The sequence below is a fragment of the Myiozetetes cayanensis genome, unplaced genomic scaffold (genome assembly GCF_022539395.1).
Source record: "Myiozetetes cayanensis isolate MyiCay16 unplaced genomic scaffold, myiCay2020 scf39, whole genome shotgun sequence".
In the NCBI taxonomy this organism is placed as follows: domain Eukaryota; kingdom Metazoa; phylum Chordata; class Aves; order Passeriformes; family Tyrannidae; genus Myiozetetes; species Myiozetetes cayanensis.
This window is the reverse complement of record NW_026087620.1, coordinates 1,345,614-1,371,944: the sequence shown is the minus strand read 5'-3', so window position 1 is coordinate 1,371,944 and position 26,331 is coordinate 1,345,614. Positions and strand designations below refer to the sequence as shown.

Genomic DNA, 26,331 nt, shown 5'->3' with positions numbered 1-26,331 from the left:
GGTTTTGGTTCTGGGTTACCACCAGAACTACAAAGGACTGTTTGGCAATTCCACTGGAGAAAAAGTGGAAAAAATGCCATTTCATACCAGAGCAGAGTTCATCTCACAAAAATATTTAGTCTTGTAGGATTAGTGTTGCTTCCAGTGTAAGTGAGCCTGGCTCTAACCAGCATGTGCAATGCTAATGAAGCTCTAAGTTGATCCTGCTGCCTCTCCATCCCCTGATTAGTGAGCCTGCTATGCAGGGAACTGATCTGAGACAGGGAGAACTCACCCAGAAGGAAACAAAGCCAATAAGAAAAGCAAATGAGGGAAGAAAGGAGAGCACAAATGTGTCTCCAGGATCCCAAGAGGAAACATTTATAAATAACACAAGAAGTGGTGTTGCCAGGATGGCAGCTAGTTAGGAGAAACAAAACGGGAGATGGATGTGCATGTGCTCAGGGGGATCAGAGACGAGTAAGAGCAGAGTGATGGCATCTTGGAGGGAGCAGCTCTGCCCTGGATAAATCAACAATACAATCACAAGAACATCCCTGAGTGGCCCTGAGCTTGGGCACGAAAAGCAGAGGGAGGCAAACGACCTTCAGAGGTTCCCCCACAGCCCAGCAGGTGCTGTAACAATGGGGTGCCACCTTCCTGCCTCAGCAACCACCCAGGCTAGACAAGGGATGGAGGGACTGTTAGACATGGCCCTGTCCTACCCCATCTCCTGGCAGATGGAATGACCCTGCCCTACTGCAAACCCTAAAGGAGAACAGGAACAAACGTTTTCCCACTCTACTGTGGGTCTTTTCTAGGCTGTTTTTTTTGTGTTCCAGCACCTCATTTAGGCTTTGAGAGCTGCTGGGCATTGGGAAGAGGCTGTAATTGAGCTGGGTGTTCTCTGTCCCTCAGCACTTAGTGAGAAGTTAGAGCAGGGCCATGGGTACAAGCAGTTCAGGTTTTTCCATTCCCTCTGCTCTCCCCTGCATTTGTCAATGTCTGAATTTCATCAACCGTTCTGCTGCCAATTTGTCTCCTGTTCCCATGAAGTTCATCACAGCCTTCTCTTAGGAAGAGTTACACTAAATAATTTTGTCATCTGGAAATCCTGCTGATCTCATTTTTCTGTTCTACCCCTCATTTCTGCCTTTCTGGATAATTAGTGAGTGTATTAAGTACTAACTACAGCCCAGATCCTTGGGACATACTAATATTAACCTCCTACCGAATTGAAAACTGACAGACTAATGAATTAAATTCTGCATGAGAACAACAGTGTTGACAGTGAAAATCGGGGTGAGTTGTGATTAAAATTAAACCAAACCCACCCAAAACTCTGCAAGTACAAGCACCTGCAATTTCTACTGACTTTTATGGGTCTTGTGAAAAAAAACAGGCTACTTTAGGAAACCCAAAAACCAATGAAAAAGAAGAGGAAATATCACTTCTGTATATTTGTTTCCCTTGTTGTTCATAGACTCACTGAGTTACCAAACAGCACCTTAAGCATTTTCCCCCTTAAGAAATTACTTGGCTAGAAAATCCTTGGAACATCAAAGCTTGTTCAGGTATTTGATCCAGAGGGGACAAGCTATAGAATTTACAGCTAATCAAGCCTGAAGTAAAAGATGAGCAAAGTGAACCAAACTGATGACTGCTACAGCTGTAATCATGTTGGCAGGACATCCTGCCTTGCCAAAGTCATTTAGTTTTTTCCAGGTATCAGAAAAATCCCCCCTTTTCTCTGGCACTTTGGTACAGTACATGGAATGGAATTTCTGTAAGCAAAAAAATACATTTGGAACAAACATCACCAAGCCATGTTAAAAAAAAAGGGCAGTTTCCTATTGTTCTGTCACTGTTATAAAAACAATATATTCAAACCTAGATGTGTTATAAACATCAGCAGAAAGTCCAAGGTTAGTCTTGGAACTATTATACTTCAGCATCTAAAAAAAAGTGTAATTTATACAGCAGCTTTAAAATACTCTAATTAGTGCCTCCCAAGCACAAATCCTGTTTGTTTGAACTTTGTACCAGAGAGAGAAGAAAACCAAAAATGCTAATGAATATTCACATGCTCTTGAAATGAAACTCCTTCATTCCTGAACATTTTGAGAGATCCAGGTCTTCTTAGTACAAATCTTTACGGGAAGTATCCAGGTGTCATAATGTGTTTAATTAATACTTTAATAAACTAAAGCTGCATTGCTGAGCTGATAGGCCTTTCCATGGGAAGCCATGCAGATCTTTGGGAAATGTGCCTTGTTTTACCAGTTTTCCATAAGTTCTAGTCAAAGCAGATTGTGCTGCTGGGTTTGGTTTTGGTTACCACCTGTGCCTCCCTATCAGCAGTGAACTTGTCTCATTGACATTGTATTTAACCTCTTTGCTTGTTGCAAATCTGCAGCTGCCAATTCCCATCAAAGACAACGTTTCTGCTTCAGAAAGGATGTAATTTTTCAGTGCTGAATATTCCAGTCCCACGGTAACTTGACTGGTAAGTGGCCTACCTGGAAAAGTGAGACCTGAAAGGAATTCAGGAGGCAAACCAGAAATCAGGTCCCCTCAGTGCAACGTGCACGGGAACTGTTTTAATTTGTGGGGCATTGCAGCCCCTCCTGCTTTTCCACCAACCTTCTCCTGCAGGAAGTGATGCCCCTTTTGAAGAAGGACTCACTGGACACGTAAGGCAATTTGTATTATTTGTAATATTAGGTTTGTAATGTTATTTGTACCAGTAGGTTTCTTCAAGGTTGGCAAGAGGGGTTGAGTTCATTGTACTTATGCCTATATTAGAAAAAACCCCAGAATTTATTTTGACTGAAAAAAAACGTAATTTAAGCATTGAAATGCACACTTTATAGTGCCAGTATAGATGGAGAAGCACAGAGCAAGTCTAAGAGCCTTACTGTGCAGGTACAGAACCCTCTGGATCACTGCCAGTGCTGAGATAAGTGAGATCAGAAGACTTCTGCATAAAGAGAATGGGAAAAGTAGAAGAGATGATGGGATTTTATACATTGTTCCCTGATGGTGTTTAAAGCATAAAAAATAGCAAACCAATTCAGAACAGTGTTAATGTTTAAAAAAGACTCAGAATTATTGTACTTGACTGCCCACGTTAGATTTCTGAGCTGTGCATACCATAATTTGCAACCAAGTAACCTTGAAATGACCAAATTCACTTTTGTTGGTACTATTAACTAAGTCATTAAACATATTCACATGCCTATTTATAAATTGTATTCATTATTTTCAAGATTTAAGACTACTGTGTTCTCCTAAATTACTCTGATGTATTTAAAGCAGAAACAAAGGTTGGGATTTTTGTTTGTTACTTGTCTCATCTTGTGAATTCTCCTCACTCCTGCATTCATTGAGTTGTTGGGTGAGTAGCTCATTAATGTGATTTCTATCTGTGTCTAAAGGCACAGGCAGCAGTGCTGTTATGTAGGAGCTTGAAAAGACAGCTATAAATAACCTCCTTTAATAACCATAAATTTACATTAGAAAGGTAGATAAACTCTGAAGTGAAAAAACGTTTATTTTTATCTGATGTTACTGTTTCATAATCTCAGTGTTATCAGACTCATCCTGAATAATTTAGTGAGGTCTTGGTGTTTTATACCATCTGGGAAAGTCTTGCATATCGAATGGATTTATAGCAGAGGAACTGGGATTTAAAGAGTCACATTTCTCTTTGGGCCTCAGTCTTACCTGGGACACATCCCAAAACTCCCAGTGACACCCCTGGCAGACTAGACTGGATTTAGCCCTTCTTTTACCCATTTTCTAAATACAAATGCTCTTGTCTGAATAATCTGAAGGAACTCAACCTCCATGGACTTTTAAAGTTTCCCTCCTTGATGCCATTAACTGGCTGTTCTTAATTGTGCACATTTACTGAATTTATGCCTTCCTTTGGCCAAACACCTCGGAAGGCAAACACTGTGCTCAGGTGTAGAGCTGCTGTCCATCCGTCATCACCTCTGCAGGGAACAGCTGGAGGGCTGAGGGGACGTTGTCATGACACCTTCACTAGGTGTATGAGGATACAGAAAGTCTAGCAGAGTAAATTGAATGTGATTACTAGAGGGGAAAGAGATAAAGACATAACTGAGGAAGGACTGCTGGTTTATGTGTGCTGTAAGTCTGTGATACCTGTTGTAAAGCCATGCAGGGTTTATTTCCTGCTCTGACAGCTCCAGTTTTGGGGGAGGCAGGAGCAGCTGAGCAGAGACAATGCAGAGGCAGGAACCCATCCCTTGTGCTTCTGGTGGCAGATTAGTGCCAGGCTGGGTGGGGTTGGAGCAACCTGGCCTGGTGGAAGGTGTCCCTGCCCACGGCAGGGGGTGGAATGAGACGAGCTTTGAGGTCCCTTCCAGCCCAAACCATTCTGGGATTCCATGAGCCTTTTGCTGGTCCTAAGGGACACCAGTTGTAATGCTGTTCCTCTGTTGTTGTTTTTTAGGTGCCACTTAATATACTGGACTACTTTAACTCCTGCTTTGCCTGAAGTTGCTTTGGTGGAGATCCTTTGCAAGGCTCTGCAGACAGCAGATTGAGCAACAGCCCAGCAGTGAGGGCCATAGAGCCAGTCAGCCAGGAAACACAGGTACAGCACCTGCTCTGGGGTCAGTGGGGGTGAGACAGACACAGGGACAGCAGCAGCCTGACAAGGAGGAAGGAACCAGCAATTTTTGCAGGACACCGTTCTACTCTGCAGCTTACACACAGCATCAGACAAAAAAAGAGGCCCACCACTGTTCTTCCCCTCTAAAGTTACTGTTCCCACACCACCTTCTTCCTCCATGTCTATTAACCTGCCTTTTTCATCTCCTCCTCACCCTGCTGGAGGCAACTCCCCATCTCTTCCCAACCAGAGCTTCCACCCTACAGGAACTGTCCTTTCATTGAACGTGTTACTATTGCTGGCCAGTCACTCTTTAGCCTTTAAGTCAAATATTATTTTACTTGAGAAGTTCAGGAGTGTGACAGTGGAGAATACTTTTCACCATTCTGCTGTGTGAGCTGTGATTCCCCCAGCTGAATGAAACTGTTGTTACAGTTAAATTGTCCATAATGTGTTCAGCTGCTGGAACTTCACAGAGCTGGCCCCAAACTGTTAACACAGGAGTGCAGAGATACCTCCAAGGGCTGCGGTTGGAGCTGGTTTGAGTCAGGTTCACCCAGTACACTTTAAAATAACCTTCCACACCTCACCGCCTTATTGTATTGCTGAAGTGTCACCTTCTGAGTTGCAGTTACTCAGAGCTGGATTTTTGGAGCAGGTGTGGTGGTGGGGTGTTGGGTTTGGTTTTTTCCCTTTTTTTATTGGGTTTGGTAGGTTTTTTTGTAGAGAAGTGTTTTAAAAGATTTGAGATTATTCAAACATTTAAAATACAAAGTGCCTGAAAATTAAATGTTTTCTTGGCCTGATGGTCCATCATCCCTGTGCCACTCAAATCCTTCCTTTTTTTTGAACAAGGATCTTGATATATACTGATATAGGTTTTTTTCTAGCTCTATAAAAAATATATTTCTCTCAGAAATTGATTAATTTTAAAGCTTTCATCCAACTATGTCTCCTTTTTTCCTTGGCAGTTGTTTTTCAGATCTTCAGACCAAAACAGATGACCTTGTAAAATCTTACTGTAATTCTCCCCCTTTTATTTTCATATTTCAGTAGAAACATTATCAGCGCCTGGTGTTTTGTTATTTACTGCCTGTATTTTGATTAGCTCTTAAATCTCCACAAATGGCTCAGCTGCTAGGAGAACCACCATTTATTGTTTGTCTTTCTCCCTCTCACAATTAAGCAGCTCATTAAAGCCCTCCCTGTATGGCTCTGTAACCCTACTCTTTGTGACCACAACATTTCCATTTGTGTTCTTTATCACACTTACTGGGTGTCCATTGCTGTGCACGGAGAGGTCTCATGTTCCTGCTGTGTCTGTCCCATTGCAGTTCTCCACCACTCCAGGCAACCACCCCACTGTCTACAGGTGTTTGCACTGTTCTGGAGTGTGAGGATGATGTGCTGACTCCGTGTGGATCTCATCCCTGCAGCCTGGAAAAGGGAGCAACGATGCCAAGTGAGGCCCTGCTGTAACTCCTGCTGCTGAGCACACAGCTGCACTCTCTGCCTCCCAGCCTTCCCTCCTGCCATGCTGAGGCAGTGCTGCAGTGCATGACTTTCAATTCAATGAGCAGAAAACTCAGTTCATCATTTTGCTGTGCCACACAAGTGTTAAGGCAGGAGACATTGAGCTGCACATCAGTGACTCCTGCCTTATTCTACCCTTACTGCTGCTCTGAAAGATGTGCTGGATGTTTAAATGCTGTGCTTCACTGTCACGTTTCATCAGTAAGCTTTAATGTCCTAAGTGCACTTGCTGGTCCTTATGAAAATCACTTTAGTCTAAGAAGTATTTGAGAACAACAGTAATTTTCCAGCTTCTCCTGTACCCCCCTGACACATCCCTGCTGCTGTAACCCCCCCAAACCCCACTGCTTCTCCCTGTACCCCACACGTGCCCTCAGGCCAAGGCTGCTTGTCCTGTCCAGATGGTTTGCAGAGCTCATGTACCACCACGTTCCTCACCTCAACTTCTTCACCTTTTGTTCAGTCTGTTTTTTCTTCTAAGACACAAAGAGCGCAGGTAAAGAACTATTAGTTGAAGGGTATAAGGATATAGAAAATTGATACTTTTACAACCAAGAACCAAAGGCCACCAAGTTGTTTAGAGGGCTGGAACCCTTCTCATACAAGGAAAGGCTGAGAATTGTGATTGTTCATCCTGGAGTGACCTAATTGTGGCCTTCAAGTCCCTGAAGGAAGAAACGGGGAGAGAGACTATTCACAAGGTCATGGAGTGACAAAGCAAGGGCAATGGCTTCACGCTGCCAGAGGGCACATTTAGAGTAGAGATTAGGAAGAAATTCTTCCCTGTGAGGGTGGGCAGGCCTTGGCACAGGTTGCGCAGAGAAGCTGTGGCTGCCCCATCCCTAGAAGTGTCCAAGGCCAGGTTGGACAGGGCTTGGAGCAACCTGGGCTGGTGGAAGGTGTCCCTGCCCATGGCAGGGGGTGGGACTGGATGAGCTTTAAGGTCCCTTCCAACCCAAACCATGCTGTGACTCTGATAACAAATGAACTGCTGCTTAGCTTAGCTGTCAGCATGTGTGTGTACCTGGCCAGCAGTGTGCCCAGGTGGCCAAGAAGGCTTTGTACCAAACATAATGTGGCCAGCAGGACGAGGGCAGTGCCCGTCCCCCTCTGCTGGGCTTTAGTGAAGCCGCTCCTCGAATTCTGGATTCCATTTTGGGCCCCTCACAAGGTAAGACACGGAGCGTGTCCAGGAAAGGGTCTGGAGCAGCAGTCCCATAAGGTGCCAGGGGTGTTTAGCCTTGAGAAAAGGAGTTTTTTTAAAAAGCAGCACCTTGGTGTTGGTGCCCCTGCAGCCCCCATGAGGTTGGGTCTTGGTACTGGGCTAAAGACATTTTCTGCCATCATTCACAGCACAGGATGGAAGGTACTATCTACCTCTTACCTCCTCAGTGGTAATTCTACTAAGTATAGACACATTGTACTGATTTTGTCATGGCTATTTTACCACATACCTCCATAATAATGCCAGATTTAGTGAACTTATCTTTATAACAGGCCTATGAAGAAAGGCTACAGATGGATTGAGCAAAAAAGTGAAGAAAAAAACAAACCCTATTTTCAGGAAGTGTAAGGGCTTGATTTGCCAGAGTTTTTAACACCATACATCTTTCTGGGCCCAGCTCCCACTGATTTAAAATGCAGCTGTAAAGTTCAGCTCTTCCCTAAATCAGACCACACGATTTCAGGATATGCAATCAGAAAATGAGTCATACACAGTCAGGAGCTGCAGGGAGAAGTGAACTGTCCAGCAGCACACAGTCCTCTGGGAAAGAAAATGGAATAGTGTTGCTGAGGTACTGATAAATAAAACACTAGCTAAATAAATAGGGGAGAGAAATGCTCTTAGGTAAATAAAATTCCTGTATAAGTTTACTTGCTTAGAACAGCTGAGAGCTGGTTAACTTCTGTACTACCTAAATTAGACCTGGATAAACTTGCAGGTGGTGTCCCTGGACAGCAGCTGGTCTCAGCAGGGTTTAACTTTTTACTCCAAGATGCTTATGCTCTTCCTGAAATCCATTCTCCTCCTGTATGTATGTACCATCCCTCTGTCACAGGTAAGGATGAGCAGATCCTCCATGCAATAACTTCATCCACTGAATAGCTCTGATTAATTTCCATAGTGTGCAATTCACCAGGAATGCTGAAAAGATCACACTGTTAAACACCTGTTTAAAAGAGGACACATATGAACAAGGACAAATTAAGATTGCCCTACCAGCCCGACTCTGGACTTACAAAATATAATGGTCTTTTGAGAATAGTTTCAGGTGTGTTCAAAGTTTCTAAAAGCACAAATTATAAAACACACGGGAATTCCATCCTACTGAATCAAGTTTCTACCTGCAGAAGTCAACAGATCCTGTCAGTGTTCAGCAAACACATCTGTAACAAATTGAACTGTACAGGGTATCTGTACTGCACACTAAGGTACTGTACAACACCATCCACTACAAAGCCCAATCACCACCAGAACGTAAAACATACGTTTGGCAGTACGATTTCAAAATACAGAGCAAAAAAAAAATTAAAGAGTTGTGATTCGCAAAATTCCATTCCAGGCTCTTAACAAATTATTATGGATTTGTCAGCGATGGTTAAAACTTCCCTCCTTTTTCCTTTTCATTCTTCCTAATTGTCCTGCTTCCCGTGCAGTTCTGAGGAGCGTGCAGGGGAAGGTCAAGCCCAGGTCAGCCCGGCTGATGAAATGCAGCTCCTCGCCGTGCCCCCAGAGCTGAGCAGCCTCAGGCCAGGGCTGCCTGTGGTGCCCACCGCCCTCCTCACCTCCACCTCCTCACCTTTCCCCGCGCTTTGGCCTGACTACCAAGTTTCCTTGCCTAGGACACAAAAAGTACAGGAAAATAAGTACTACCTGAAGGGTGTAATGATACAGAAAAAAAAAAAAAAAAAAAGATACTTTCTTAAGAACTAAGGGCAACGAAGATGATTAGAGAGCTGGAGCACCTCTCGTACGAGGAAAGGCTGGGAGGCGGGATTGTTCAGCCCGAAGGAAAAGAGGGTGTTGTGTATTTTTTAAAAAAAGAACAGCCCCGGTTGTCGTTGCCCGGGGCGCTGCCCCGCGGCGGGCGGGCGGCCCGGGGGGCGGAGGGCGCGGGGCGGGCGGGCCCTGCCCCGCTCGAGGCCGCCCTGCCCGGCCGAGCGTCCCCGGGCGGCAGCGCCGCGGCCTCCGTGCCCCACGCGGCGTGCCCATGGCTCCCCCCGCGCTGCCGCTGCTGCTGCTGCTGCTGCACCTCGCCGCCTGCTCCAAGCTCAACACCCCCAAGGTGCTGCTCCCCTTCACCCGCGGCACCCGCGTCAACTTCACGCTGCAGGCCAGCGAGGGTTGCTACCGATGGTGAGTGCAGGTGCCGCCGCCCTTTGTCCGCTTCTCCCCCCCCGCCGGCACCTGCGGCGGCTCCTCGGCCCGCGGCGGGGCCTGAGCGCTCCCGGGGGAGCCGGGCCCTCCCTCACCGCCCTGACAGCTCTGCGGCCGGGCAGTGTGGGAGCGGACACGGGATAACCCCTGAGGGGAAGGGCTGTTTTTCCGTGCAGCGGGCGTTAAACCCGTTGCAGAGGGGCAGCGTGTGGAGGCCGGGCCCTGAGGGAAGGTCCCTGCTGTGGGGGAGCTTCCCGCCATGGCTCCGTGCCCGGCATGTGCCTCACACCGTGTGCGCCCACACACCCCCGCACACCCTCCTGCCTCCCCCTGTGCCGTGCCCGCCCTGTGTCCACACACGGCCCCTGTGCCCACGCTGCTGCCCTCACACCCGCTGTGCCCCCCGCAGCCCCGCTGTGTGGGAGCAGCACCCAGCACTCGTGTGCTGCTGGTGAGGACATGCCCTTCCCTCCCTGTGGTCAGTAGTGAAGGTCTGACCGCTCGGAGCCCGGGGTGTGGACATAAAGGAGTCAGGGCTAAGCGGGGAGTCTCTCCGTGCTGCTCTTAGCATAGGTAACGACACCCCGAGCGCATCACCTGCGAACAGCAAAGTCAAGTTTGAAAAGACGAAAGCTTTCCCGGTGTTTTTTGGCGCTGAGCACGTGGGATGTGCTCCGGGAAGTTCTGGCTGGGAGTTCCCATCCTGCCTGCACAGGGGGAGGCCGTGGTGGTGCTGAGGGCAGATCCCACAGCTTGGGCCAATTTAGAAACAACTCTGCAGTCTTCATCTTAGACAAGTGTTGCCACCTCCTTGTCCTTCCACCCCAGAATGGTAATTTGGATCAGTAACGAGCAGGAGGCAGCCACCTGAAAAAGTGGCAGTAGAGATAAGTTTAGGATGATACTTCCATGTGTGCCAGATGGATGCGTGTAGCAGTTTTCAGTTGTTTCTGTGGCTGGCAGTTACTGAAATACATCTTACAGGGCCATGTCAGTTTATTTGCTTGGTGGTCCTACACTTCTCTAGGCTGGGTACAAACCTTTGGGGTGTGACATTTTACATAGTTGAGGGTGCTTATGTGTAAGAGCAGTAATAAATTTTATCCAAAAGTCAACTGAATGAAAGTTACTAAATGAGCTGGAATTTAATTTTTAATGGACCGTTTTACTGAAACTCTCGCAAGTGTGGGTTTTTTCTTTTTTCCCTAATGTAATCTTTGAAGGCAACTGAGTCTCTAAAAAGATTTGGTTTATGTCATATAGTACACTGTATAAAGCCAAAAACCAAACTGATCAAGCACTACTAAAATCTTGGAAGCGTGGACTGTCTGTCCTGGTTTGCCAGCGAGCTGCTGGCTGATGCTGGGCTGGCTGCAGCCATTCCCACGTGTGCCAGGCACTATCCAGCTGTCAGAACACCTTTGCAAATCTCACTGAAATCTGTAGATGAAAAGAGAAACGAGTGTATTCTAGGGAAATACCGGATTTGGTCCACATTTGTATATAATGCATATTCGTCTCACTAATGAGGGCGATTTGTAGGCACTTTCAGCACTTTCAGTGTTATAGTGGTGCCAGGTGCCAGCAATGGCTCGTATCCCTCATGCACGCAAGCTTCAACATCCTCTTCCATCCTCTCCCTCTGCCCTTCAGAGATTCATTTTGGTTGAGAATTGTGGAAACTGCACCGAGCTCGTTCTCCATGCACCGTCACTTTCTGCACCGGAGTCGTTAATGTGCATTTATTCACTTCTGCTTTGCAGAGCCCGGCAGGATGTGGGTGGTAGAACTCAACGTGTGCTCAGCGAAGGCTCAGGAGGAAGCAGGAGCTGTGTGTGTGTGACTGAGCAGGAGCAGGAGCAGCAGCAGAGCTCAAGAGTTCTGGGGGGCGGTGCTCAAGTTGCATCTGGGGCTCTGTTTCCCTCCTCATCGTTGCCCCTTCAGGCCCTGAGCTGTGGAGAGTTGGAAAACTGTGACTCGGAGGGACAGGCAGCTCCCTGGCACTTGCTGACAAGGCTCCTGTGCCTCCCTGTCGGAGCTGTCAGTAAGAGCTGTTACCGGAGGGGGGCTGGGAAACAGAAGGAGGGAGGAAGTCCCAAATGTAATGGCTTCAGAAGTGGTGACTTTTCCTCGTGTTTTCAAAGTGATGGGTGGGTTTGCACGCATGAAAACGGGGCTTTGGAATGGGAATGGGAAGATTCAGGGAGAGGAGTGTAATTGCATTGATTTTGAGTTTAGAGGTACCAATGAAAGCTGGTTTTGTGCAGCAGCATCTGACTTCAAAAGACAGTGTTTGAGGGCCTGCACTACTCATCTCAAACATTCAGAATTTGTATCTGAGTGCCCAGTTTCGTGAAAAATCAGTCTATGGCACGTTGTGACCTTATTTCTTTCTGTTGTCCCTTTGAGGCTTCAAGTTTTCCTCTGAAAGCAGGAGATTTTCAAAGTGCTTGTAGCAGGGTCCGAGAATTCTGGTGCTTCAAAGGGAGAAGGTCAAGTTCTATCACCATGCCAGCAGGTTGGGAGCAGTGATAAAGTTACAAGCATGGCTCTGAAGCATTTTGTGATTTTCAAGATGCTCGTGCCTTCTGGAGTTTGGGTTGCCTTTACGTTCAGGTTATTTTTTGGAAAAGCTTTGTTTTCAAAGCATAAGGTGTTTCTATCTGTAAATGTTGTACATGGTACTATCTTCAGGGATAAAACAGAGTGTGTGGATATATTTAGCATTTAAATTACGTCTGTATTTATCTGTTAATTACTTTAATCCAGAAATCACACCTGGAAGAATGAAAGCATTCAGCAGCAGAATTCTCTCCTTGAAACCTGCGTTAGGAGGAGGGGAACACACACAAAACAAATAAACATTTTCCCCTGAGGTTCACAGCGTGGCTGGGTATTTATAGCAGAAATTACAAATATGTGTAGATGTCTGTAACACAGTTTCATACAGTGTAGAACTGAGATGCGTGATGAGAGCTGGTGGAAAGTCTCAGTTTCAGGAGTTGGCTTTGAGACATTCAACTGGTTGGTTTGAACCGTTGAAGGGAGAGGTTTTGCTGGGTGAGGTCATAGCTGTAGGAGGCTGTTCACAGGGGAAAATGGCCCTGAGCAACGCTGTTTGGTGCAAATATAGCAAGGAGGAGTTTATTGCCACCTGAAATAAGAGGTTTGTGTGTGCTGCTGGAGCCCTCACTGACTCGGTCACATCAGCCTAGTTGAGGGAGGAGCAGGGGGCAGTGGTGGTGGAGGAGATGCAGGAGTGGTGGCTGAGCTGTGTGATGCTCAGGTCCTTCAGAGAGCACACACCCTGTATGCAGCTGTCAGAGCTCATTGTCCAGCTCCTTATCTTGGCATGGTTTTGACACTGCCTTGTAGGTTGATCTCACTGCTCCATGGGATGTATGCAGTGGCTTGCGTGCTTTAAAAATGTGTACCAGTAGTGTTGGATTTTGGGAACTACCAGCACTGGCTTAACTCTGCTTCCTTTGAAGTTAACGGGCGTGCCAGCTGATCACCAGTGCAAAATCCCAGGAGCAGAAGCTGCATCCTTGGCTCACTCTGTGCTGTGTGATGTTTCCTTTTGCTTTTAAAGCAGAACTGGATAGAGGATTTTAATTTTTTTTTCTTGCTGCTTTTTATTTTCCCAGTACAGTAAGAAACATCCTAGGAGAGGATTGAGTGAACAATAGAGACATAATCTGCCAGTGGGCTGTTAAAAATCCTGAAGAGTGGAGGGAACTCTGCCAGGCTCCCTCTCTGCGTTTTCTTTGGAATGGGTTCAGTTCCCATGTCCTTGATTCTCTGAGAATCTATTTTTTATCATACAATTACTGTTGCCCAAATGCTGTTTTGCCACTTGTGTCGCTTCTCGTTTTTCTATTGGTCCCAAGAGTGACTAGAAATGAGGTTCCCAGTGTATTGGGCAATCCAATCTTGCCAAGCTCTTGGAAACTTTTACTATCCAGTTTCCCTCTGGCTACATATCTGCCCTAATATCTAATACAAATTCTGAAAGATCAAATCCATTGACAGTCCTGGTGCAGCTCCACAAAGGTGGATTTGTGCTGATTCACTCAGTTGAGTGTGAAGAGCTGGTAGAACAATATAAAATCTGGAGCAATAAAAGTCAACAGAGAAGTGCTAGGGAGGGACACAGTATCAGGTGCCTGATCTTTGAACCAGCTGATAAATAAATTGAGCATAATCTAGGGAGGTATTGACATGTGGTATTACAGAACAGTGGATAAAAAAACGCAGGCATGGGTCTGGGGAGATGTGTAGATACAATCTTGGCACAGGGTTCTGTGTCTGGGGGTGGGGAGGGGGGGATGGAAACCGTGACTGGAACAGAAACCAGTGAGAGGAAAACCAACCTCTCTGCAAGTGCCATTAACTCCTCAGCGAGGAGGGGCTGATTGGAGGGAAAGCAATACTGGGACTTTTGTCGGCTTTTTCCCTCTCACCTCCTCACTCTTCTTTCTAGTGCTTCCTCCCTGCCTTGCTCTTTCTTACAGAGGCTGGCAAGGGATCCAGAGCTGGTGCCAGAAATGCTTCCCATTGCTGGCTGCTCGGGATCTAATTTTGACCTCTGAGGGGCCCAGCTCTCAATCTGCCAGCCTGACGTGCTGCTGAAGAGCTGCTGTCATTGGAAGAGTCTCTGTCAGTTAAAGCCAGAGTTTCCTTTCCTTGCCCATCCATCCAGGACACAGCACTGATGCCAGAGTAGTGCCTCTGGAATATCCAGCCTGTTTGATTAGTGCCTTCTCCTTTCTGTGCTTGCAAAACAGAATGTGCTCTGGATGTTGCTGAATGATAGAGGGCTCATCAGATGTGTAAACCAGGTATGTCCTGGTGTAAAAAACAGGAACCATGCAGATGGTTTCTAAGTGTAAATCTGTAGTAAACCAAGCCTCAGAAAGGCCCATTTCAGTAAAATTTTTATTAAAAAACCCCCATTCAGTTCATATTCTACCTCCTGTTTTAAAGTACTCTGAGAGGCCAAATAGTGTCTAATCTCAGGTTCACTTCTGCAGTGCCAGTTAAGAGTTAAGAGTTAATTGGCATTCAGCTGTAAAAGCTTGAAGTTCCTTTATAATTGTGGAATGCATGTAAGTTTACAGTTAAAATTTAATTTTTGTTGATCTTCTCCCTTTTTCTAATCTGAAAAGTATCCTGTAATTAGAATGCAACTTTACAACACTGCTATTAGTGCAAACTGTAGTGGGTTTGTATTACAATTCATAGCCAGATATTAAGAGAACAAATACAAACTACAGTGAAACCCCTGTCGTGTTGTAAACACAATCAGTTCCAGACTGTAAGAAAGCAAACCCCTCAATAGCAGAAAATTGAATGGCAGAGAATATTAATGTAAAGAGCTAAATAAAAGTCAATCCCACACATATAATACTTACTGAAAAATACCTGCATGCAGAATAAGTCAGATCCACGTGCTCAGATTCAAAAGCTGTCCAGCCAAGTACAGGAAAAGCCCTACTGGTTGTGAATGCTAATGTTGTTTAAAGAAGCTTGCTAAAGGTTGGAAAACTGTTTTATGGCTGCATGAAAAGCTCCAGGAAAATAAGTAATTGTTCCCTTTTAATCTCTGCGGAGTGAAGTTAAGTGTGCTAATAATATGGAACATGTTATTTTAGGAACAGTGTAAACCCTACTATAAAAAATATTAACATGTTTGTGTACATTGCTTAGGTATACAGAATAGAATATAGCAAACATTTCTCAGGTTTAAGCTTCTAATTGGTGTTTAAATTGCTCATTGCATACTGCTGTGGGCTGTTTTTTCCTTGATCACATAAAATACTGTGAAATTTCTAGGTCAGTGGTTGCTTCTGTTATTTCAAAATCCTTTAAAACTGCCCTTTATGTAAGCAAAACGTTGTTGGGAGCTTAGGGTTGGAAGCAGGATTTGCAGTTTTATTCCAGGGGCTACAAGGAGCTTGGTCCATGCTCACCTGGGCTGCAGCTGTGAACTCTCCCTTAACTGGAGGTGTTGGGATGTGTTATTTTGTTAATGGATACCATTTTAGTTACCCAGAAATGATTTTCTTCTCTGGTGTGGTCGGATGGTTCTGCCACAAAGAGAAGTAGGTGAAAAGTGTGTGTGGGGCTCCAGGCACGTATGGCACTGCTGTTTGCTTGGAGCTCCATCCTGCTCCTTGCTGGATTCCACCTGCAGGATTTTTCCCAAGTAGGTGTTTTTGAACATCCTCCAGAAGAAAACTCTAAACCAGGTCAGCTTCCCAGCTTTCCCAGGTGTGGAAACCAGTGCCCAATTGGGATTGCATTTACCAGAGAGCACAGAGTTTTCATCGGAGGGAGAGCAACTCCCCAGCAGCTTCCTCAGAGTCAGTGCTGCCTTTCATTGTCTGAATCCCTCAAAGGGCCCTTCATACTTCAGCTAAACAGACTATAAATTTTTTTTTAATGTCTTGATTAAAAAAAAAAAGTTTTTTGTTTTCAGAGTCCCTGTCCATAGCAAACATATGTAATTGTGATGTTCTCTCATTGGGGAACGCTTTCATTTTTTTCAGAACTTTGATTCAAACTTGTTTTGAAAATGCAGTTACAGGTGGTGAATGGAGCTTTAGCTACAATTCTTGTACCTTTCTTTCAGTGCATTGTGTGTTTTTCCTTGTTCCACACTCGGAGCTGGTCAGCAGGCAGGCTCTGCAGCGTTTTTAAGTAACTGGGTGCAGGTGTGGGTCGGCTGAATTGCATTCAGGTGTGAACTTACCACGCTGCAGGGAGGGCTGTGTTGGTCCGGGGTGCTCTGCCCTGGGCTCTCCCCTTCCTCAGCCTCACGCTCGGTGGAGTCCTCGAGGAGCTGTTGCCGTCCAGCTCCTCCCGGAGCCGGGTGGGGACTGACGCGCCATCCCTGCAGGTCCTCCAGCCGGCCGGAGGTGGCGAGTGTGGAGCCGCTGGGCCAGGACGAGTGTTCGCAGAGGGCGCTGGTGCAGGCGCGGTCCTCGCAGCCCACTCGGCTCACCAGCATCATCTTCGCGGAGGACACAGGTAAGTCCCGACTGCTGTAACCGCACCGCTCGCTGATGGCCGTCCTGGGGCCCTCCAGAAACGGCACAAACAAGAAACTTCCCTTCGTGTGCACGGTCATTTTAGACTCTCTGTGGGCGTAGGTTTTACCTTCTGTTTGTTAAGGGCCTCAGATAACTGTTAATGGTATTTATCCTGGAGAAGAGTAATTTGTAAAAAAAATAAAATAGAGGGGGTGACTGAAAAATGAAATATACTGAAGATTAGTACCGCAAACTCAGATGTTTTGCATTGCAAAAGCTGGACATTGCCTTTCATGTGTGACAGTGTCTGTCATACAATGTACCTGGTTAGTTTTGATGGGGACAGACAAAACCAGACAGTCAATTAAGTGCCTTGCAGTCCCACAGTGAAGGGGTTGGGGGGTTTATGGTCTGTGGGTAAAGGTCATTGAGCTCTCTGGGCCATGAACCAGGTCTGAGCCTTGCACTGAACAAACCCTGCCCTGAGAGACCCCGCCTGTAACCGGTGGTGGGGATGGAAATCAGAGCCTCTAAAGATCCAAGGGCACTGCTTTTCTTGCTTTCTTAGCCACCAGTGCAGCAACAGTTTCATCCTCAGGCCCTGATGCAGTTTCAGGTCCTTCAGGGTGGGGGTCTGGTGTCAGAGCTAAAGTGGAGGTGCCTTTTGTGTTGCTGTGCTGTCAGGAGCAGGGGCAGGGCTGGGATCTCTCCTGGGCTGTCTCTGGTGTCTCCTGCAGGGACTGGGCAAGTGCTTCGCTGTGATGCCATCGTTGATCTAATCCATGGCATCCAAATCGTGTCCACAACAAGAGAGCTCTACCTGGAGGATTCCCCCCTGCAGCTCAAAATTCTGGCTTTGGATTCTGAAGGTAAGAGATGTGCAGGTGGGAGATGAAATATCTGTGGAAAGGTGTAATTGTCTGATGTGTGCACTGGTTGTATTTCTGACACAGCTGATTGAAGCCAAGTGGAGTAATTTAAAGGGAGTTTTCTGGATAATACGTTGGGAAGTGGTCTGTTCTTCTTCCTTTTTTTCTTTTGAGCTGAGGTAGTCTAAAGAATTTTGCAAGAGGACATTTTATCTGAGCCCCATCAGGCATCAAACAGCAGGTTCAGAGGTGATGTTGAAGACTAACCACATATTGCTTAATTACTATCCCTTAATTACCAGAAAAACTCACATTTGGGAAGTACCATTTAGGCTCCTAGGAGTCAGTGCCTTTGGACTGAAGGCATAATTATTTAACAGGAGCAGAGTTTCTCTGCTTTTCATACTGTCTGTAGCATCAGAAGAAGAACCATGATCTGGTAAGAAGTCTGAAGAGCAGCAGTGGCTCAGAACCCACGGGTAGTGTTTCATCTGCATGGCTGAAGCAAAGTGTGGGTTGGAAGGACTAAACTTCCCAATATAAATTTAGGGGCTCACAAAATTTAGGGGCTCACAAAATCAGTTATTTTTGACCCAAATAACCTTGGGATCTATTCTTGGGAGACCTTTGGATGTACTGGACTCTCAGTGGCCTTTTGGGGCACACTTTAAAATAAAAACCTTGAGGAGCAGCAGTGAGTTTACTGAAGGATATAATTGTTCAGGAAAAGTAAAGCTCTAGAATAAGGCACTTCTGAGTGCCTTTTGTTTTAATATTTAGAAGGTAAAAAAAATCAATATAAAATAATTATCCAGCTCAATGAATATTGGCAGCAGATGTGCTTAGGTTTGCTGAAAACTTGCACAAAGAACAGGTGTCAGGGCTGTTAGTGCAGCCTGAGGGAGAGGGAGGGAGAGGATGCTGTGTGGGAGCCCTTTGGGTATCCACAGTGCAGGACCAGGATGCAAGTCCTTAATTAGACCCTGGGGATGTGCCAAGGAGGATTTGTTTGGGGCTGATGACAATTATTGCATCTTACATGTGGTGTGGGTCAGACCACTCATTAATGTTGATGGTTCTGCTCCTGTGAACATCAATATATACTCAGGAATAGTTTTTTTCCTTATTTTCTTCCATATGTATTTATATATATATTCCAGTACCTTTTTTTAATATATATATTCTAATTATTTTTCTTAAGCTATATTTTTTTCTCAGCTATATTAATTGCTTTTGGTGCATGTTTTTAATAAGCCCACTCCAAAGACAAACTCAGTCCTCAAATGCTACTTTTCAAATGCAAGAGAGGAAGATGATCATGGAGAACTTGGGCCAAATTAAGTGTAGAATGCAGAGAGGGGAAAAAAGTCACGTTGTTTTCTTTTGTGTGCTGAACTTTTGCTCAAGTTATTTTATGATGACTTAACTAGAGGTGAGTTAAAGGAGAAAGACTTAAAAATGCGTGTCTGCATTTGTTTGGCTAAAACATGCATCATTAAAGTGAGACTTGTTAAATATGTTAAATAATCGAGTTTCAATCAGTTTTATTTCTCTTACTTTGTGTGTTTGGAGTTTTGTGTTTAAATTCCTGGCTGTTTGGGATTTGGAACTCTGCAGTAAGTTGTGCAGAAATGGGAGAAATAACAGAGGCTGTGCATTGTGTGGACTCGTGGCTTAAAAATGGCATCATCTCTAAGCATAACAATTCAGTGATAGATTTGCAGTGGTGCTTTCTTTAGTGATATAAATTTAAATGTCAAAGGGAGTCACACAAATGAAAATATATTTTAAAATATAGTTAACCCTGGGATTTGTGTTCCATATTTATTTGTTCCAGTGGACACTGCAATTCACAGCAAGATTCATCTTGAAGATTGAAAGATCCTTCAGATTAGCAGCTCCTTACACTTGAATGTGATTGGGTTAAACCTTTGTTTTCAGCCTATTTATTCCCCTCTGTTCTTCATAACATTTACAGTTTCTCCTGTTCTAGTGGCTCCCAGTTTGTGGAAAGAAGGTGCTCAGTCTGAGCTTTTTGAGTGAAGATTTACTGTTGTTGTGGATAAGTTGGGGTTGTGCTCATAACCAGAAGGACATTTGCAGTTCATTGGTGCTGTGAAATCAGGTTACCCCAATGGTGTTTCCAAGTGAAAGGTTGTTTAGCAGGGTTTTTTGAGGGGGGGTGGGCACACCTGCACTTACCTCGTGGGCATTTGAGGAAAACATCGAGTGGAATGTGGTGTTGCAAAATGTGAAAGGAAGACTCACCTGGCTTGTGATTTTGAACTAAATACCAGTGGCTCTTCTTGTAGGGATAAGATAGAGACACTTCCTAGAGGACTAAGTCATGATGTGTGTCCCAGGAAGACTCTGCTGGTTCTGTGGGTTTGTGTTAATGCCAGTGTTTGGTTTCCAGGGAACACTTTCAGCACCTTGGCAGGGCTGGTGTTCGACTGGACCGTGGTGAAGGACCCGGAGGCTGGAGGGTTCTCAGACTCCCACAGTGCCTTACGGTAAGGACATCCCACTGACCTCTCAACTTCCAGCTCTCTTAGTCTGGGGTGTGTCCAGGCAGTTTACTGAACTGTTCCTAAAATAATAGTGCTTAAGAGTCAGTTGTTTCAGGTTGGTTTTTTTGTAAGTGCCAAATCACTCTCATCCCTGTGTCATTTAACTGGCAGTGTTCATGGGTGGCTCTGGTAGCTCCAATGCAATGGTTAGAAAATAAATAGATGCAGTTGTTGATCTTGCTGAAACATCGTGTGCAAAAGGAAGATTTAGCAGTAAGACTGTTATCTCAGGATTTCAGCAGTTTTAATTTTTTTTTAAGGAAAAGAGAAGTTCCATTTCACAAAGGAGCTCTCCGAACTTGAAGAGTTGCAGGTGTCAGTCAACACTTAGTTCTGGTGTTGAAGCAGGTCTGAAAGTAGCTAAACTTTAATTTGGCATGGGGCTAGTGCCTGCCTGTGAGCCAGATACAGCTGTAGGGCCAGGTGGAATAGCTGAATGAGAGGTGTTCAGTGAAGGTGTTCAGTGCATTGTCTTTCAGACACAGCAGTGAGTACAAAGCACTTGCTTGATAAATAAGCCCCTGGTGCTTGGTTCATCATCTGTACTGACCCACAAACCAAGTTCACTGGAGTTTAAGGTGCTGTATTTTGTGGGAACTTCTGTCCAAAGATCTTGGAAGTGCTTTACAGCTCACTAATGTGAGTGTCTTTCAGCATTTCTGTGTAATAAGGAAATATTGCCTCCATTTCATGGAGGTGGAGTTCGTGTCCCAAAGTCAGGAAGCTCACCTGAGGCTTTCTAGGAATAGAATCCAGACTCTGTGATTACTTCTTTTTAAAGTATATTTTCCTTCCTGCATTTGACACCAGACCATCTATGGTGTGTGTTTTGGTGATGGTGTTTTTCAATTATTATTTTATTAAACATATGCCCTATTTAGTTTTACAGTGATGACTTCATTGTCCTGTTTTTCAGTGGTTTCAAAGAGAAATGTGAGTGTCCACCTTCATTAAGCCAGTCAGGATTGAAGGCTGCTTAGCAGTGTCTCAGTGGGATATTTCCAGTTTGGGCTCCAGGAGTTCCACCTTTGCACTGTCCCCAGCTGGTGTCAACACACCAGGATGTGTTACTTAGCAGCAATGTGTTAATATTCATCGTGGTTTATGTCCTGGTGAATCTTGACTTTGCTCAACATGAATGCTGGTAGAAAAAATGTGTCCCTGATCCATCTGAATTTACCCAACTGTAAACACGAGACACAAGTTTTTCTCACCAAACAGCTCACAGACACTTGTTGAGAACAGCTTGAGTCAGAACTTCCTTTGGAATAGACTCACACTCATGCACCAGAGCCCTCAGGGTCTTCAGAGAACAGCAACACGTAGGTAAATTGAGGGACAGGAAGGAATGTAGGAAATCCTTCACAGAAACTGGCTTTATGTTCATGTATTGATTGCATGGGCAGCATGTGAGGAAACCAGCTCTGAGAGCGAGCAGAGTGGCTGAGAATGAACTTCCATCCTCAAACCCGTGTTCCAAACACACTGGAATTGGGGAGGGGATAGCAGACAAGCCTCTTTGCTGCTGGGTAAACGCAGAGTCCACTTTTGCAGCCTTAGAGAAACAAACCTAGAGCTTTACCTGGGGAAAGCCTGATAAACCCTGATGTTCCTGAAGCTGCAGATGTGAGAGCCAGAGTGAATGGCTCCCACTGGGGATCCAAGTCCTAGTCCACAGGAGCTTTCATTTTCACTGAAGTGTTTGCCAGAGATGTGGTTTTAACCAAACTAATATTGATCTGTGCTCTACTCTTAGCACAGCTGTGATAACATAACAATGTTCTGTCGCAAAATAAATGATAAACTGTCACAGATATGTTAAAATCTGTGTGTGTTCTCCATGTGGCTTTACTGCTTTTGCTGTGAGGGCCACATGAAGCCAAGCACATGATGTGCACACGGGAGCTGACAACCTGGACAACAGGGTGCTCTTTCCATTGCTGTCCTGTCATTTACCTGGTCATGGCAAATTCCCTCCCTCCCTCTTGTCACATCTCCTTGACATTCCTAACAGATACTGCAAGCATTCTGCTGGTAGAGTATTTCCATAATCATGGATTAAATGCATCCTGCTTTCTCCATGGGGGTCACAGTTATGTTCTGGTTTCTCATACCAGTTGTTCCACGATAATCTAGAGAGTTTCTGCAGTCTACACCTACTCTACCATTGTAGACGACATGTGCAGTCTTCTGATAGCTCCTGAAAGCCCACAAGGAGCTTCAAACAGACTTATCAGTCACAGAAATGAGCTGCAGATATCTCAAAGGAGGACAATTTGGATATCTGGTCCCAGGCAGACATCTTAAATTTGCTTAAAAATGGAAGTAACTGGGAATAGATGCTGGGTTCTCTGGGAGTTTACAAAGATCATTTAACAACTCTCTACTCACTTTTTGGTTCACTTTTTAGTATCCTCAAGTTTGTAGAATCCACTTACATCCCACCTTCCTATATACTGGAGATGGAAAAAGTTGCCAAGCAAGGAGATACCATTCTGGTGTCTGGAATGAAAACAGGGAGTTCTAAATTAAAAGCAAGACTACAGGAAAGTGTCTATAAGGTAAGAAACTTGTGTTCATCCTGAACTTTTTATTATTTAATCTTACAGTCCAGTGTTCCAGGAGTTCTCTGAGTTTGCCCCACCACGTTGTTTGGGGATCTCAGTGCTGCATCTCTGCCACAGTGCATTGACACATCACCCAGAAAGGGCTGGAGTTTAGTACACGTGCCAGAGAGCATCTCTAAACCCCTGACAGAAGGCCCTGTGGCAGAGGAACACACTCCAAATGCCTCTATACAGTTTTATTTTCCCTGACATTCATACCATATATATAACTAGAATCATAGCATTTGGCCCTTTACACTTCTAAAAAAGACTCAACTAGAACCCTTCAGCTCTTTTACTCAGTAAATAAACGACTGGAACAAGAGTTACTGTGTTGGATGTACCTCTCTTTCCATCCTGGGAACGCTTCCTGACAGCCAGTTCTGCCTCATGAGGTCCTGGTTTCCAGGGAAGGGAAGTTCCCCTGGTGTCTGCAGGTCTGATTTGGCAGATTGCTGCTGCCACATGCTGTGCTTCATATTTCTACTGGAAGGAGAATTGCCTTGGCCTGTCTGACCCATACCTGTAGAAAGTGTTTCACAAAAATATTATCTACATGTGTGTAACACTTGTCAGGGGGCACAAATTGTAGTGCCTGTTAAGGGTTGTGGGTTTGTTACAGCTCTCCCTGATTGTGCTGAATACATGTGCTTGCTCTACATATCACTGACTTTTTGGGGTCTGAATGCTCGTAGCTTGCTTATTTTTCTGGTTTAATATTTATATTTCCCAATTACTTTTGAGCTGACACTGTGAGTGAAAGTGAAATGATATTGTTTGGTTTGTCATTTTTTTTTCTCTTTCTGGTTTAGTAGCTCCCTTAAATCTGCCCCTGCTGCCAGACTGCACGTTTTCAGTGAACATCCCTCAAACAGCTGTAATGGAATTTATACAATTATCTGTTGTATTCCTAATTTAATAGACCAGTGAGTTGGATGTGGATTCCTCAGTGCAGTTCTAATGGATATGCTGCCTGGAGGTACCACATTTTGCAGTGGGGAAGATGAATTTCTGGCTGAATGATCACTGAGCTTCTGTCTCAAGTTTTCCTTTATTCTGTGGAAAACAGAACCAAAATGATCTTCACAGAGACTCAGTTTTTTTCTTCCTCCTTGCACAGTGTGCACAGAGCAGGTCTCTGCACCATTCACTGTCCCTTGCATTGCCCTGTTGTGACAAAATTGGAGGTGAAAATAAAGAGCCAATTGCAGCAAGTGATATTTTTCACTTCAACATTCTAAGTTGCTGCTGTATGGTCTGCTTCAAACGAGCTGCTTTCAATGTGCTTACTTTTTTTTTTCCCTTTTTTTTTCCCCTCCATCGATAGGATGTACATCCTGCAGAAGTCAGATTGCTTATTTTGGAAAACATCCTTTTAAATCCAGTATATGACATTTATCTTCTGGTAGGAACATCAATTCAGTACAGAGTTCAGAAAATGAGGCAAGGGAAGATCACAGGTTGGTTCTGTTCTCTCTTATTTTTATTTTTTAATGCTATGTGTGAATTTTTAACTACTGAGAAATCTTTAATTGTATTTAAACTACTTGGTTAATATTTAATACTGTTTTCCTAAGGCACACAATGACACAGCTGTTTAGTTCTTTTTGTCAAAAAAATTGTGACTATAAAGAATATACTCATGCAGATTTGTGGAGGATGTGAAGGTGAGGATAACTCAGAATGGGAGCCAACACTGGCATTTTAGATGAACTCATTTATTTCACAACCACTGAGAATCTGAATGACTTTCTTAGTTAAATCAAATTTAGATGAGTAACTTTTCTAACAGAAAATGTTTTATTGACAAATGGGTTCACTCCACAAAGTGGAGCCTCTGTAAGTGTGGGTTGGTTGGCTTAATGCCCATTTAAAAGTGTAATGCCTTGACTCATTTTTGTCTTTTTTCCTTTTTTTTCTTTTCTTTCTTTTTTCCCCTTCTTTCTTTAGAAGCTGGAAATGCCTGGGCTGTTAGGTCTAAATAGTGAGCTGATATTAGTTGGAAATTGCAGCTTCAAAGACTTTAAAGTCTGGCAGGAAGCTCACCCTGTGTGTGTGTGTTGATGCAATGACAGAAATGCTGTTTTACAGGACACGAAAAATCTGGATTTAACGCGTGCACTCGGCATCAGTAGAAAATAATCAGCAGTAATTAGCAGCAGGCAGACCCTGCCACACTTGCCTTTTCAGTTTGCTGTGTGGTCTCGTTGTCCCCGCAGAAATAGCGATGCCGTCGGAGCTGTACGAGCTGCAGCTGCACAACCACATCCTGCATCCCCAGGGAGATCCAGCCCGGCCCGTTGCCAGCTTGGACCAGGCAACATCCACTGTCACTGCCCTGCAGCTGGGCCAGACCAACCTGCTCCTGCTGCACAAGAGTATCCTTCCCTGGGGATGCTTTGCCACCCACCAGGTCCTGGCAGGGGACGAACTTTCCACCCTTTGCAATACCAAAACGTTCTCCTCATTTGTAGCAGGAGCCCTGGAAAACAGCTCTGCTGGGAATTCAGTCTCTGGAGTGCTCTAAGAAATTGGGTTGGCAAAAGATCAGTTAAGTCATGTCTGTTCCCTCAGTCACTGTGCAAGTGTGATGGGCCTTTATTCCCTTTTTATATTTCCAGCATGATGTTCTGTGGTGAAATCTCTCCAGAATGCTCACTGGTGTGCAGGGAGGTGGGGATAACATTTATTTCCAATTAAATATTAGCTCCAAGTGGCCAAAGAGGCACAAGAAACCCCAGGAACAAACTGATCTTGACTTTTGACTAAACATTTGTGTTCCTTTACTAAGACTCCAGGTATCCACATGCAGGGGGTGTCCAGGCTGCCCAACAGCACTGTCTATGTGGTAAATCCTGGGTACTTAGGTTGGTATTGATTTTCTTGATTGCTTCATATAATTTCTTGCCTTGCTTTTGTGATTTTCATGGTGTATATTCACTCTTCCATTCCTTGTGTTACTTTTCATAGAAAAGTAATTTTACTCATGAAAGTAGCTCACTGTGAAATAGGTTTAGCAGTAAATACATATTTGCTTTTATCTCTCTGTTCAGCAGCTTTGAATAATAAATGTTCATCTGCAGAGTGTGGGCACCAGAAGCCAAATGCTTTTATCCATTAGGGGGAGAGACTGTTGGTTTGTGCTGTTCAGTATCTCCTGTTTTGTAGGATTTACACTTCACCCAGGTGACAGATGGGTCCTGGAAACGGGCAGGCTCTATGAAATTACGATTGATGTGTATGATAAATCAAGCAATAAGGTGTATTTGTCTGAAGTAAGTTGAAATGTTTATGTAACTCTCGGTGCTTGTCTCCTGAATCCTGACTTGCTTTGAAATTAGTTGAGTGGTTTCTTATTTCCATTCAGGTAGGATGGTGCAAAGGGGGTTGTTTCTTGCCTTTTCCTTTTTTGCCTCTGTTTTGTTGCTGTTGCTTTTTTAAAACAAAGCCCTCTGGGTGATTGATGTGAAGCCATTGGAGTCTTAAGTGCTGGAGAGAAAACTGGAAGAAGTTGGACAATGAATTTCACGTTTGGATGTCCAACCACCCTCACAGGGGGGAATTTCTTCCTAAATTTCACATCCTAGGTGCTAAATCTGTACACAGTCCTTAAAAACAATGTACGAAGTAAACAAAATTTAAATGGTTCATTTGCAAGAAGAAAAAAGTAATAAAATGTCATATATTTAAATTGTAAACTATTTTATATAATTTATTAT

General features: G+C 44.6%; 1 protein-coding gene across 1 annotated transcript in view; it reads left to right on the top strand.

Moving 5' to 3' along the window:
• Positions 1-9,366: 9,366 nt before the first annotated feature.
• The window catches only part of NUP210 (nucleoporin 210), a 57,601-nt gene continuing 40,636 nt past the window's right edge, over positions 9,367-26,331 (top strand). Inside the window, exons 1-9 of the mRNA XM_050328295.1 lie at positions 9,367-9,512; positions 16,435-16,565; positions 17,305-17,436; positions 19,853-19,949; positions 22,417-22,567; positions 23,940-24,072; positions 24,832-24,990; positions 25,411-25,479; positions 25,781-25,887. Of these exons, the coding sequence (XP_050184252.1) occupies positions 9,367-9,512; positions 16,435-16,565; positions 17,305-17,436; positions 19,853-19,949; positions 22,417-22,567; positions 23,940-24,072; positions 24,832-24,990; positions 25,411-25,479; positions 25,781-25,887 (1,125 nt within the window). The remainder of the gene's footprint in view (positions 9,513-16,434; positions 16,566-17,304; positions 17,437-19,852; positions 19,950-22,416; positions 22,568-23,939; positions 24,073-24,831; positions 24,991-25,410; positions 25,480-25,780; positions 25,888-26,331) is intronic.